General features: G+C 35.7%; 1 protein-coding gene across 2 annotated transcripts in view; it reads left to right on the top strand.

Moving 5' to 3' along the window:
- SH3RF1 (SH3 domain containing ring finger 1) overlaps positions 1 to 14,447 on the top strand; it is a 202,742-nt gene that overhangs the window by 121,273 nt on the left and 67,022 nt on the right. For both annotated transcript variants that reach the window (XM_031941929.1, XM_031941930.1), the window contains exons 3-4: positions 4,203 to 4,478; positions 6,923 to 7,018. In XM_031941929.1, coding sequence (XP_031797789.1) covers positions 4,203 to 4,478; positions 6,923 to 7,018 — 372 coding nt within the window. The remainder of the gene's footprint in view (positions 1 to 4,202; positions 4,479 to 6,922; positions 7,019 to 14,447) is intronic.

Below are 14,447 nucleotides of genomic sequence, written 5' to 3'. Positions count from 1 at the left end.
TGTTCATTTGGCAGGCATATTTTTTGCATAAAGAAGGCTAGATAGATGGAGAATTCAGGAAACCGGCCATCAGGTTGAACAAAGTTACTTGTGACTAGGTTTGTGAAAGATTTTAAATTTAATTTCCTATAAACTTGTGTATTAATCCTATTCAACTGAGTTATATCGATATCCAAAACATCATTTGCCATTAAATGGCATTTGACAGTGAATTTGTTTCCTTCCTTCCTTCCTTCCTTCCTTCCTTCCTTCCTTCCTTCCTTCCCTCTCTCTCCTTCCCTCCCTCCCCCTCTCTCCTTTTCCCCCCTTCTCTTTCTCCAAAATCAGTCATACCTAAAAACTATATGTTACAACATGCTAAGTACTGCTAGGAATATTATCTAAGTTGTGATGAAGTAAGTGTATTTTCAAGGTGTCATTGTAGCATAAATTCCTTCAGGACAGAACTTCATGTAAGAAGTGAGACATAGTGCTAGACATATTCAATATAGTGAGCAGTTAGTAAGTAAACATTTATTAAGCACCTATTATCTTACCAGTCATTGTACTAAATGTTGGGGCTACAAAAATTATACTGTTATAATCAAAACCATCTTCTTATTTGTGAAAATTACAAGAATTTTTGTATTTCACAGTATTTAAAAACTCATCTTCTCTCACATCATTTATTGTACTCTATTGATGACAACAAAACGACTGGATTTTAATTTGCTTTTATTGACTTTTCCTACCTATCATTTGTGCAAATTTGTGCAGAGTTATATAGAGAAAAGAATTCTGGATTTGATCTCATAGGACCTGAGAACAAATCAAGCCTCAGCTACTGCTCTGGATCTCAATTTCCTCATTTGTAAGCTGAGGGGTTTTGACTTGATGGCTTCCCATTCCCAATCTATGATCCTGTGCTCTCCAGGAAAAAAAAAAGTAGACATGGAGATAACCTAACAATGCATGCTGTTTCAGTCCAGAAATATAAAGACTAAATGAGGAAATATGAACATTTACAAAATCCTGACTCAGTTGACTTGTTCTTCAAATCCCAGAATAGAACTAAGAGATTTGAAAGAGGACAAATAGAACAAAGTGTTAATTCCAAAGCAAGATGGCACCTTCTCTGCAATTTAACAATCTAAGAGAGTTGTCTAGAGTGCTGAGAGATTGAGACTTCTTGTTCAGGATCTCACAGGATATATGGGAACTCATCTCTGAAGTCAGCTCTATACACTACATCATGAGGCAGAGGATTTATAAAACAGGGGGATTGCCCTAGATATGGGATGTAGATACCTAGGTTAAAAATCTAGCTTTGCAGGAAATCTCCTGTATGACCTTAGAGAAATCATGCCAATCTGTAAACTACATCTCCTTATTTGTCAAACAGGGAGATTGGATTGTTTGGTCTGTAACGATCTTTTTGCTCTAAGACCTTTCCTGTAACTCATAAACCAAAGTGTAACTTTAGAAATCTCATGTCCTTAGAAAGGACCCGACCCAGTGGATTCAGTGTATCCATTGGAAAAAATGCCAGATTTGAATTTAAAAAACTCAGGTTCCAGATGTGCAAAAATGTTTGTGGCATCCCTTTTTTGTAGTGGCTAGAAACTGGAAACTGAGTGGTTGCCCATCAGCTGTAGAATGACTGAGTAAGTTAACATAGTATTTTCACTCCTTCTGTTGTTGTTTGCTTGCATTTTATTTTCTCAGTTTTTTTTCCTTTTTGATCCAATTTTTCTTGTGCAGCATGATAACTGTATAAATATATACATATATATTGGATTTAAAATATATTTTGACATATTTAATATATTGTATTACCTGCCATCTAGGAGAGTGGAAAATTTGGAACACAAGGTTTTGCAAGAGTCTATGTTGAAAAATTACCCATACATATGTTTTGTAAATAAAAAGCTTTAAGATAAAAGAAAAATAAAAGACTTGAGTTCAAATTTCTATTATACTTTTTATGGCAAGCCACCCAGTCTTAATTGAAGGCCATACTTGCCTCGTCAGTTAAATGAGAGGGTACTAAACTCAGTGACCCCTAATTTGCCTTTCAGTTCTAAATCTATGATGCTGAATAATGGTGTTGGTATCTTTGACTTTCTCCCTTTGTTTAACTCACTAGCCAACTAGAATTCATGGCTTGGACCTTACAAGAGGCAACTGTAGGCTAAAAAAAGTATCCACTGTTAGATCAGGGCTTGTGCCATACTTGCCCAGGGACTAGACAGGAGGGCTCAGTTCAGGAATATGGGAAGAGACCCAGCAGACCATGAGACTGGACATCCCAAACTATCCGCTCTCTGTCTAGTGCTACATAGGGAATGTTTGTTAGAAATTCTTTGGTATAAGCATTTGATCTCTCATTTTGAAGAATACAATGAAAAATACTCTTAAAAATTTTTTTCTTTGAAAAGTCTTTACAAATTAGGGTGATTTGCCATTTGTCCTCTGGGAAATTGGTGGCTAAGTAGCAATGTTACAAGAATCACACTCCAGATTTCTAAGCTACACTTACTGATTAGACAGCCTCCTCCTATGTTATTTTGAGACTCTCATATTCACTCATTTTGGTTATTTATGAAATGAGTCCTTTACAACAAAATTTTCTATAGGATATTATGGAGGTATTATGAAATATTAAAAGCCATGACACAAAGCAGCCACGTTTAAAGCGTCACTGGTAGTTGTATATCAGGGTCAAAAATGCTCGCTTGTTAGGGAAATCTGATTTTAAAGATGGAAATCGTCAATGACTTGTGGATTACACATCAGACTTGTTTTCCTTAGCCTTAGGAGGTGTGGAAGCCAGATCAGACTTGTTTTTCTTAACCTTGGGAGGCAAAAGTAAGATGAATGGGGGGTTTTGATTCACTATGAAGAAAAACTTCCTAATAATTAGAGCTGTCCAGATAGAAAAACTGTCTTGGAAAATTGCAAATCTCCTGTCATCAGAAGGTAACCAAAAGCTTGTTGGAGATTTATGGTTCACGTGTGAGTCCAACTCAATGACCTCCAAGATGGAAATTTTAAGATTTTGTGGTTCTCGGTGTGGCTAAAGACCAAAGGAATATCAATTCATTTTTTAATGTTTTCTACTACATCAGAATGTGAACTGCCTGAGAGAAGAGACCCTATTTTTAACCTTTCTTTGCATCTCCAATGGTTAACACATTGTCTGCTTGACTCCCTTAATGTCTATAAAATGAATGAATCATGCTTTTATATAGTAGGAAGTAACGTCAATACCCAACATTTATATAGTGCTTTAATATTTGTAAAGAGTTTTAAAGACCTCTCATTTCATCCTTCTAAATACCCTTGAGTAGATTCTATTATTATCCCCATTTTACAGCTAAGGAAACTGAGGCAGAGTGACTTGATCTGGGTCACTTAGGCTAGTAAGTCTGAAGCTAAATTTAAATTCATATCTTCCTAACTCCATAATCAAGATACAGCCAGATGACATATTGGATAAAACATTGGACCTTGAATCAGGAAGTCCCAAGTTCAAATCTCACCTTATATATTTAGTATCTGTGAGACCTTGGGCAGGTAGCTTAACCTTTGTCTGCCCTAGTTTCTTCTGTTATCAAAAGGGGATGATAATAATAATAATAATAATATCTATTTCCCATGGTTATTATGAAGATCAAAGGAGATAATATTTGTTAAACGCTTCACAAATCTTAAAGCACTATATAAAGGCTTGCTATTTTTATTCATATAGCACTATTTGCTGTTTCAATTAATTATCTATTAATACTGACAAAAGCTGTTAATATCAGTTCAAGTTGGTATTTCATAATAGTATTTGCCTTTTATATTACTGATCATGAAAGGGTGTTTTTGAGTATGACTCTAGCTTTCATGATCAGGGATCAAAACAAAAATTATCATTTCAATATAGTTAGCTTTGGAAATAGAAAGCAAGACAGAAGCACGTCTAGATTTGCTCATTATTCTTATATCACTTTGGCTGTCATTCATATTTAAAATGTATCATTGATATACATTAGTTTCAATAATTGGATTTTTTCTTTTACTTCTTTCCTCAGAATTAAGAAAAAATTCTTAACCTTTTAAAAATTCTTCACTTTTTTAAAGTGCTATTAGTGGGTATTCATGTTTTCAGACCTTTTCCCCCCCTCCCTATGTTCTAGCACTAAAAACTCACAATGATGTTTTTCTTTCCTTTTAAGGGTGTACCTCAGTTACCATGTGCCAAAGCATTATACAACTACGAGGGAAAAGAGCCTGGAGATCTCAGCTTCACCAAGGGCGACATCATCATTTTGCGTCGACAAGTGGATGAAAATTGGTATCATGGAGAAGTCAATGGGATTCATGGATTTTTCCCCACTAACTTTGTGCAGATTATTAAACCTTTACCTCAGCCCCCCCCTCAGTGCAAAGCACTTTATGACTTTGAAGTGAGAGACAAGGAAGCTGACAAAGACTGTCTGCCATTTGCAAAGGTAAGCTTTCTCAAAATGGACGTTTCTTTCTTTCTTTCTTTCTTTTTTTATTTGTTTGTTTTGAGGTAATCAGGGTTAAGTGACTTGGCCAGGATCACACAGCTAATATGTGTCTGAGGCTGAATTTGAACTCAGTTCTTCCTGATTCTACTGTGATATATCCACTGTGCTACCTACCTGTCTCTAGATATTTCTTTAAAAAAAAAAAAAAAGAGTTATTGTTGTTTATGACCACAGTCATTTACCTTTAAATTGTTGAACCTGATTCCTGCCGGAAAAAAAACCCCAACAAAACACTTTTAAGTAAGACTAATAGATACCACTATTATATTTGTCAAGGTATATACCATTCTACATCTATAGGCCTCCTTCTTTCAATTTGGATGTTTTATCCAATATGGGTTTTATCATCAGTTTTCTGGGACCAAGTGTGGCCATAAATGCTTTTCAGTGTTGTTCTGTTTCCTCCCTATTTGGTTGACAAGAGAAATAACTGAATGGATGGATTTACTGCTATTTGTATTTCCTTCTTACTTCTGTGTACCACTATTTTATCTGAATCAGTTCCTAACTCTAAATAAGATCTTAATTTTTAAAAAATAATAATAGAGAAGCAGATGACATGATAAAGAGAGCTGATCTCAGAGTTTGGAAGACACATTTTGGACTATATGATTTTAAATAAGACCCTTAACAGTGCCCCCAAGTGACTATCTGAATTTCAGAATAATTGACAACTTGCATTGGTAGATAAAAGAGTTTCCTTTTAGGGAGTATCAGTGAAATGTGATCCAAAAAAAGAATAATCAGCATTTACCAATAATAGTTTTTACACACAGATCAGCAATAGAGTACACAGAGTATTGGACTTGGAATCAGGAACATTCATCTTCATGAGTTCAAATTCACTTTTAGACACTAGCTATGTGACCCTGGCTTGTAATATAACATTTTTGTCTCAGTTTCTTCATCCATAAAATGAGCTGGAGAAGGAAATGACAAACAACTCCAGTGTCTTTGCCAAGAGAACTCTAATTGGGGTCACCAAGAATTGGACCCAATTGAAATAACTCGAAAACAATTTTTGTTCACAAATTATTATGTAAAGTTCTAATTTTTAAAACTCCTGATTGTTTTTCTTGTATTTTTTTTCGTTTATCATCAGAATTATATCTTTTCCTCAAAAAAGTCCCTCAGCCCTGTCTCTTAAAGTATGTATATATCATGCTGGCATATGGAAGGTTGAATGAACTAGTGGGATTCTTAATTTAAAATCTGCTTCTGTGGTTAAAAGGATCCACGGTACCAGGAAAATTGTCTACTGAACTAATAACGGGTAGACTTTTTAAGGTGCATGTTACCTTTGTACATAAAGTTTGTAAACCAATAGAAGGACATTTAGAAGAAATGTTTTTCTAAGAAAAATTTGATGTAAGAAAAGTTTGGGAATCAGTCTAATACCAGCCTGGCTTCTACCTATATTTCTAATCTTCTCGTACTTTATTCTCCTTTACATACTCTGAGTCAGTGATATTGGCATCCTAGATATTTCTCTCACTAGACAATATATCTATGGATTTTGAGCATTTTCACTGGTTCTTCTCCATGCCTTGAACCTGCTCCCTCCCCAGCTCTGCTTCTATGACTTCATTTAAGTCCTATCCAAAATCCCACTTTTTCCCATCCTTCTTAAAAATGCCCTCCCTCTATGGATAATTGTAATGGGCTGAAGCTCGAGTTGATGCACTGAGGTCCCAAGCACATGAGGCTAAATAATAATTGGACCATACTCTATTAATATACATGCTTGGAGAAAGAATGCCCCCTGCCCACTCTTTGTGCAAGTCCTCATGTGTTGTATAGGAAATGACAGTTTTGGTGGGTGGAGAGAGAAGCGCAAAGAGACTGCTGGCTGGCGTCTTGTCGCAGCTGCTCACATTGCTATCACAATCCCCCTTCACCTCCGATCCTTCTTCACCTCCACAAAGAATAAAGATCGAAGATTTTCCCCTAACCTGAATTTCTGACTCCGGCTGATTTTAAATACGCGGTCATCACAGATAATCTTCAATTTGTCCTGTAAATCTCCTTTAAATCAGGGCCTTCTTTTGTCTTTCTTTATATCCCCAGCACTTAACACAGTGCTTGGCACATCATAGACACTTAATAAATGCTTGCTAATTGAGTGATTAACTGACCAAGATGATACGGATAAATAAATAATATGTAACCAAGCTTCTTCACCAAGAAATCACAGATTCCTCAATCTGTCTGAAAGATCAGGGACCCTAGATAGCATTTGATTCAGGAAAATTGTGGTTGTTTACACAGATATATCCATCCTTGAGTTTTTATTCATATATTGTGAAGTTATCAAAAGGCACAAATTAAATGACAAATCTTCATTAGAACATAGAGTCATCATCATTTTGGTATTCCTGCAGGATGACGTCCTGACAGTGATTCGGAGAGTGGATGAAAATTGGGCTGAAGGGATGCTGTCTGATAAAATTGGGATATTCCCTATTTCGTATGTTGAGGTAAGTTAAGTTGTGGCAGTAATGGATCCAGGAAATAAACTTTAATTGTGAAATTTCATTATTAGTCATGACTCTTCTACCTCTCCCTTCCCCAGAGTGAACTGCACCCCAACCTTATTTTATAGAGGGACTAATTGTGAAACACAAATAAATGATGAGAAGTAGATCTCAGGATAAATCTGGAGTAATTCTTGACTTTTGTCTGCCCTTTGATTGCTGAATGCTGAAATTTCATAAACTGTTTTCTTCCCAAAAAATTATTTCTTAATCATTCTTTTCTTTTTAAATTTTGAGTTCCAAAATCTCCCCATTCCTCCCTCACCCTATATCCATTGAGAAGGCAAGTAATAGGATATCAATTACACTTGTAAAATCATGCAATACATTTCTATATACTAGCCATATTATTTAAAAAGTTAAAAAATTATATTTCAATTTGCATTCAGAGTTTATCAGTTCTCTCTCTAGAAAGTAGCTGAGTCTTTTATAGTTGATCATCATTATAACATTGCTGTTACCGTTCACAGTGATTTAGTTTTCCTCAGTTTATTTTGTATCAGTTCCTCTAAGTTTTGACATGTTTTTCTGAAACCAGTCCCCTCATCATTTCTTACAGTACAATAGTACTCTATCACAAATCATGTGCTACAATTTCTTCAACTCTTCTCCATGATAAGTATCTGAGGCTGAGTTTACATTCAGAACTTCATGTTAAAGTCAAATGTTCTGTTCACTGTGCTGTGTCTACTTGCCCCCTTTCCACAAGAAGTTTTAGTTAAGTCTTATTTAAAAAATTGTTTTCAACATTCATTTTTAAAAATTGAGTTCCAAATTTTCTTCCTCCCCATCAAAAGAAATGTGTATATTTTTCTTAAACCTAAAGAGTTGAGAAAGCAAGAAGTATAATATAAATTATACATGTGAAAGAAATCATGTGAAACATATGAATGAATGAGCCTTTTTAAAAATATGTGAGGGCTATGTTTTTATGGCTCTTGGAAGTGGTTATAGAGGTAAGACACAGGAGGCAATCTAGTTCATGTAAAGATAAATGATACCAGTAAAATCTATTTTGAAAAAATATGTGAAAGGTCCCAGTCCTACAGTAGCAGTTCCCTTTTCCCTCTTAGAGATTGTACTATCATCAATGCTTCCACCTCTGACTGATCTTAAAGTGCATCTTCCCACAAAAAGAGAGACTGTAAGAGAATAGTAGGACCACAGATTTAGAATATAAGGGAATTTAAGAGATCAGCGAGTTCAACCCCTACATTTTTATGGGGAATTAAGAGGTCAGACAGAAAATCCCTGTTATGTGTCATAATAGGATATTAGCATTTAGAACAGTTATGATCCATAGAAATGATGTAGATCAATGCCTTTATTTTCACAATGAAGAAAAAGAGAAGTCACTTTCTAAGATGACTAAGTAACTGGCTAGTAACTAGGGGATCTGAGTTTAAACCTGGCTGTATTTTTATTTTTATTCCTAGCTCTTAGCACAGTGCCTGGTAAACAGTAAGGGCTTAATAAATGCTTTATCTAATCTAATCTTTGTACTCCCTTCTGAATGGTAAAATATATGATAGGATGCTAATCCTAGATTCTATTGCTTATTGATTGATTAAATGGCTGATGGTAGAAACTTCAGAAGTATGGCTGGGTTTGGAAGCTGTATGTGAGCTAGAGTGAAGGACTACAGATTAAGGGCTGTTTGGGGTCAGATCTGACTCAGGCTGATTTGATGGTTTCTGGCTTGGGATGGAAATGAAATTAGACCCTTGTAGACTATAACCTTTAAAACAAGGAAGGTCAGTCAGTAATGGCATAAAAACGATCTTCAGCAAAGTTACAGCGTTAGTTCATTTGGATGCATCTCTCGTTATTCCACGTTTGGCACAATGGTGTACTGGGCTTATCAATTGAGATCTTTCTGGCCTGAGGAGGAGTGATTTCTCATGCCTTGGAGAAGGGCAACCAGAAAACTATTTTATCCATAGTTTAAGAATAAAAACCACTTTATCCTTAGTCTTCAGAAGCACTTAAGTATGGAGAATACTTTCATTGACTTTTTTTTTAAAGGAAAAATGAGTCTTTATTCATGTACCTTCTATCCTTTTTGCTATTTCCTCCCCAAAATTTTTGCTGTTGATATCAACTAAAGAGTAGTAGATACTTCCCCGACCAGAAAGGATGAATTATAAAGTGGCAAGGGACATTCATAGCTTCAGGAACCAAAGTTCCTCTGGTACACACAAGGGTGAGCTTGGGATTTTAGATGGACTGATGGTTGTGGGTTGACCTTACAATTAAGTTCCATGGAATGAGAGTGGGGGCCAAAAGAAATATATGTATTTTTCTTAAACTTAAGGACTAAGAAGTTTTCATAGCCAATGTTCATCTTATCACAGAATACAAAACATTAGCAATCATATCTATATACTGGCTTCTAATTGGACACATCATAGTAATCATGCTCCACTGCTAATCATGGATCATTTGACAAATGCCCTCATGCTTCTTGGATCTTGTAAGCAAGAGAGATACTCCTTCCATTTGCTAGCGATGTGACTATGAGCAAATATCTAGTTGCCTTTTTAACTGCTTAATGCCTCAATTTCCTTTTTGTAAAACAGGAAGAGGAATAAACCAGATCTACATTTACAAAGGAAGAATAAAACTGTCCTGTTATCGACGTTAAGCAAGCCCCTAGTACGGTGCTAGCATAATCAGTAAAAGTTGTTTTCCGTCATAGTGTTTTATATTTTAGGAGCTCCTCCAGGAAGATCTTTAAACATTCACTAAGTTAGAGGTTCTTAATCTTGGTATGTGAACTTAGTTTTTGAGTATTTTGATAACTATTTCAAAATAATTGATTTTCTTTGTAAGCTAATGTATCTTATTTTAGGCATTTAAAAGCGTTATTCTGAGCCCAGAGATATCTCCTGTCAAAGGGGATTCACAATGCACAAAAAATTAAGAATCCCCATTTTTTAAAATATGTTTTGGAATCTTTTAAAAATGACTTCAAAGCTTTTCCAAAATTGGTCATTCTAGAGCTGAAAGGACATTTTAATTTGCATTTAATTAGTACATTATAAGAAGTGAAACCCTATGACATGGAACAAAATATTCTAGGAGTTTGTGTTACAGCAGAATTTTGATAATTGTAAAAGATTGGTTGGGATAGTATCTTGAACAATCATTTTTAGTTATACAGAGTATATTTAAATATTCATTTCACATTAACTATGTGACTTCCAAAATTAAGCATGGGCAACAACTCAGATTCTAACCCTCCTCTTTTTTTTTCCTTCTTTCGAAGAAAGATTTCATTTTGCTCAAGCTTTATTGCAGATACAGGTCATTCGAGGTATAATTGCCTCTAATTTGCATATATACAAGCTTGTCTTGTCCCCAATCAGAGTGCATTGTGATTTGAGGGAATAGGGAGTTAGAGTAAGGTTGATGGATCCTGTACAGAAAGGGGACTTGGAGATTAACCAAGTTGCACAGGCATATAGAAAAGCAATGAATAAACTAAATTCATGTCAGCAACTCAGATCTCTTTTCTAAAGATCAGTGTATACCTATGAAGATAAACAGCACAATATCCACGGGACTTTTGCAAAAGTTTACAAACCATGGTCTCATTTCATAGAGAGATGAATGAATCAATCAGTCAATCAGCGGGCATTTAGAAGCTTGCCAAACATGTTGTTAAGTGCCAGGGATACCGAGAAAGGCAAAAAATAACAAAAAGCTAAATGTTATCTCTTCTGTTTAAAGGAGCAAATCATACACAATATTTGAAAGACAATTTCTAGTTTCCCCATCTTTTTTCTCTAAAACATCCATTTTTGCTAGATTCTGAAAATTACTAAGAAATTTATCCAGCATTCAGTTTGCTTCCTCCAGGTTTGAGAACTCCAAGGTTTTCATAGCAAATCAGTTTGTCCACACCCATGGAAAAGTGATTCAAAGTCTGTACTCGTCTTGAATTCGGTCCATGCCCTTTAGGTGTTTCGGTTTGCTGAAATCATCTTCTCTCCTTTGAAAATCACCACCCAAAAAATTTCTATCCAGTAGGCTGGAGTTTCGGTACCTCACTTGTGTATTCCGATAGTTGTGCCAGGGAAAATTCCGAGAATTTAGTGGTCCTATTTGAAAGCATGGCTGAGCATCAGAGTCATGATGAAGACCTGCCCTCGCTTGCCAGGTGTTGTCAATTCCATGCTAATATTTGTTTTACGATGCATGAGGAGGCAGCTCTGTTTTTGTTATTGTTCACAAAAAAGCAATGTGAGCCTATTTGCACATGAGCACATAAGAGCAGCCCTGCCCCAAACCAGAGAGAGAATATTAGGGGCAAACCTTTGGCTCTGACTTGCGATAGGCAGAATAAACACGTCCCAGCCCAGGCAGGAATTGCTATAATTCTATCACACTTCTTTTCATTTATGGGCAATAACACAGAAGTCCCTATTCTCATAGGGGCCGTAACATAAAGGCTATGGCTAATGACCAAATGCAATTAATCTGCTTAAATAGCAATTGGATCTTGTAGGGAGTGGGTGAGGGCTCTATTTCTGCCTAATTAAGAATATTTTCCTTCTCTGGGGGAAGAGGAGAAACTGAACAGATGTGTCTCCACCTTGCTCTGAAGTTCTGTGCAGCTGGATTTGGGCTCAGTGTGGCCAGGTAGATAGGATCAACTATTGCCGCTTAATCAGCTGGAAAATTTTCCCGATCCCAGACCACCAGACACTGCTTGGTCACTCGGGGGAGGAGAGTGGATATGCTCCAGATTAAATAAAAAAGTGTGTCATGAACACATATTTTTTGGAGGGTGTGTGGGGAGGAGTGAAGAGATCACCAAAGGGAGTTGAATTCTAATTAATTGAAAAATTTAAGGACCTAGAAACATAATTTAGGAATTATTTCTGCAGCTGCATATTGACTTAGAAAACCACATTTTAACATTATCTGTGTTTTATTGTGTTTCTGAAAATGTTGTTAACTTTTCCCAATTACATTTTAAAATAGTTCGGGGGTACTTAGGAATGTTGTACCCCACACTCAGGAGTATTGCAGATCCAGCAGGCTCCTGCAGTAGGGGATAGAATGCCAGACTTTAGAGGCAGAGGTATCTAACTTTTATTTTAACTATTAGCAGTGTGACCCTGGATAAATCCTTTTGATCTTAACTATTATTTTAACTATTAGCAGTGTGACCCTGGATAAATCACTTTAGCCTGTCTCCTTATTTGGTGAAATGGCACCACATAGCACCTACCTCACAAGATTGTTTTGAGGATTAAATGAGATAATGCATCCAAGGTGCTTTGCAAAGCACTAAATAAATGTTAGCTATTAAGTTTCATCATACTCAGTCCATAGACTGAATGCTTTTTCCTCATTGTTTTTCTTTGTGACAAAAGAGGGTTTAATCTAGAAGTGGAGAGGGGAATGACTATGATGTAAAGTATACATTACATATGATGTATATAGTATATATATGTATGTACTATACATATGTATACGTAAAAGTATAAAATTTAATGATAGTGAACCTGTGCTTTTATCCTTGTACTGGTTCAGGTCAATGCATCTCTGGGAAATTGTGACTTGGTAAGAATTATACAGTATGTGGCTGAGGTTTAATTTAAATGTAGACCTTGCCAGATCTGTTAAAATTTACTTTTTTGAACTTTAACTTCTTGGTGCCTCAGTTTCTTCATATGTAAACATGAGAGAGTTATTCTCAATGGCTCTCAAAAGTCTAAATTCAACTCTTAAATGAGAGTTGTATTCAATGGTCCTCTAAGGTCTATATCTAGACTTCCATGATTGGATGTAAACAAATTACAAAACAAAAAATACCTACTATACCAGTACAAATTTTGCTGTTTTATAAGAGAAATTCATTAAAACAAAAACAAAAAACAGGGCCTTCCACTAAATCCTAAAAGTTAGACTTCTGACTTCTGACTAGTTAGATTTTCATAAGTTATTAATGAATGTGGATAGTTTTTTTTTAAACAATGAGAAAAAAACACACTCATAGCTGCCCAAATGTGACATTGAATATCCAATAACTTATTTCTTTGAGAATATTTAACCATTTCACTATTTAGTTAGAATTGTACTTCTCTCTCCCCTTTCTATCACTTGCTTCTCTCCCACTGGGCTCCTGTTTCTCAAACTAGATCCTCCATCATTCAGTGGTGGTCATTTTCCCCATCCGTCCCCCAATCTCTGAAACTCTCTCCCTCTTCATCTCCACCTCTTGGCTTCCTTCCTTCTGCAAGAAGCCCCATCCTGCTTAATGCTGACGATTTCCCTTTGATGCTTATCTCCAGTTTATCTTGTATGCTTCTTGTTCCCACATAATTGCTTTCTCTTTTCTACTCTGAGGGCCCTGATATCAGAGGCTGACTGTCTTTCACCTAGCATGATACCTGGCACATGGTAGGTGTTCAATAAATGCTTATTATATGGCTGCCTGGCTAATTATCAGCTTAAGAGAAAAATGTTACTTCTTAAATCATAGCTGGATCTTGATGAAAGCCTTCCTTTCCCACCCTCACCCCCTTTTCTTTTGACCAGAATCATCCAGATTAACAAAATTAATTCAACCTTGCCTAAAGTTCCAACCTGTATTAAACTTCCAAATGAGTGACCCCTCCAACCAAAACATTCATTCTTTTGTACTACTCAGAAGCAAATCATGCTACCTGCTATTATTCTTCCCTCCTTCTCCCTCCCCCAATAATAATTAAACCTCTGACATGTGTTATAAGTTATTTTGGTTATATACTGGTGATTCTTCTGGAAAAATCCTCTTCTTGATCTACTTTTTTTTGTTGTTGTTGCTTTCTGGAATTAGTAAAGGAAGAAGAAAAAAATAAGATTAGTCTTTTCATCAAAGGAGTTGGTAGATTAGAGTTTGTCTTTACCTTGAATATTCTTTCTTTTTAGAATTTAGGCAGAATGTTCAATTGATAGAATTAAAAGTTAGCTTCAGTAAATGCATTTATTTTAACTGAAAGGGTTCATAAGGAGGTCTGAAGAAAATGTTGATAATTCCTAATACTCTTAACTTTATAGCTCATAAGATTTTATCAGCTTGACATATATTTATATTAGAGGATGATTTTTGGTGCTGGAGGCTTTATTCTATGTTGGAAATTTTTTATATCTTCAGAATTTTATCCTTTTATTAGTCATTTTTGTAATTTTTAGGCAACCCTTTTCCTCAGTCAGCCAGCTCTTTCTTCCTCCCAAGAATGATGGTTTAAAAGTGTGGCTTAGGTATTTATGGCAGCAGGAATGGAAATTGAAGGGATGCCCATCAACTGGGGAGTGGTTGAACATTTATGATGGAATATTATTATTTTATGGGAATTAATGAGCAGGATGCTGTCAG

Source organism: Sarcophilus harrisii, chromosome 6 (assembly GCF_902635505.1).
Source record: "Sarcophilus harrisii chromosome 6, mSarHar1.11, whole genome shotgun sequence".
NCBI classification, from domain to species: Eukaryota; Metazoa; Chordata; class Mammalia; order Dasyuromorphia; family Dasyuridae; genus Sarcophilus; species Sarcophilus harrisii.
This window is presented reverse-complemented; position numbering and strand designations above follow the sequence as displayed.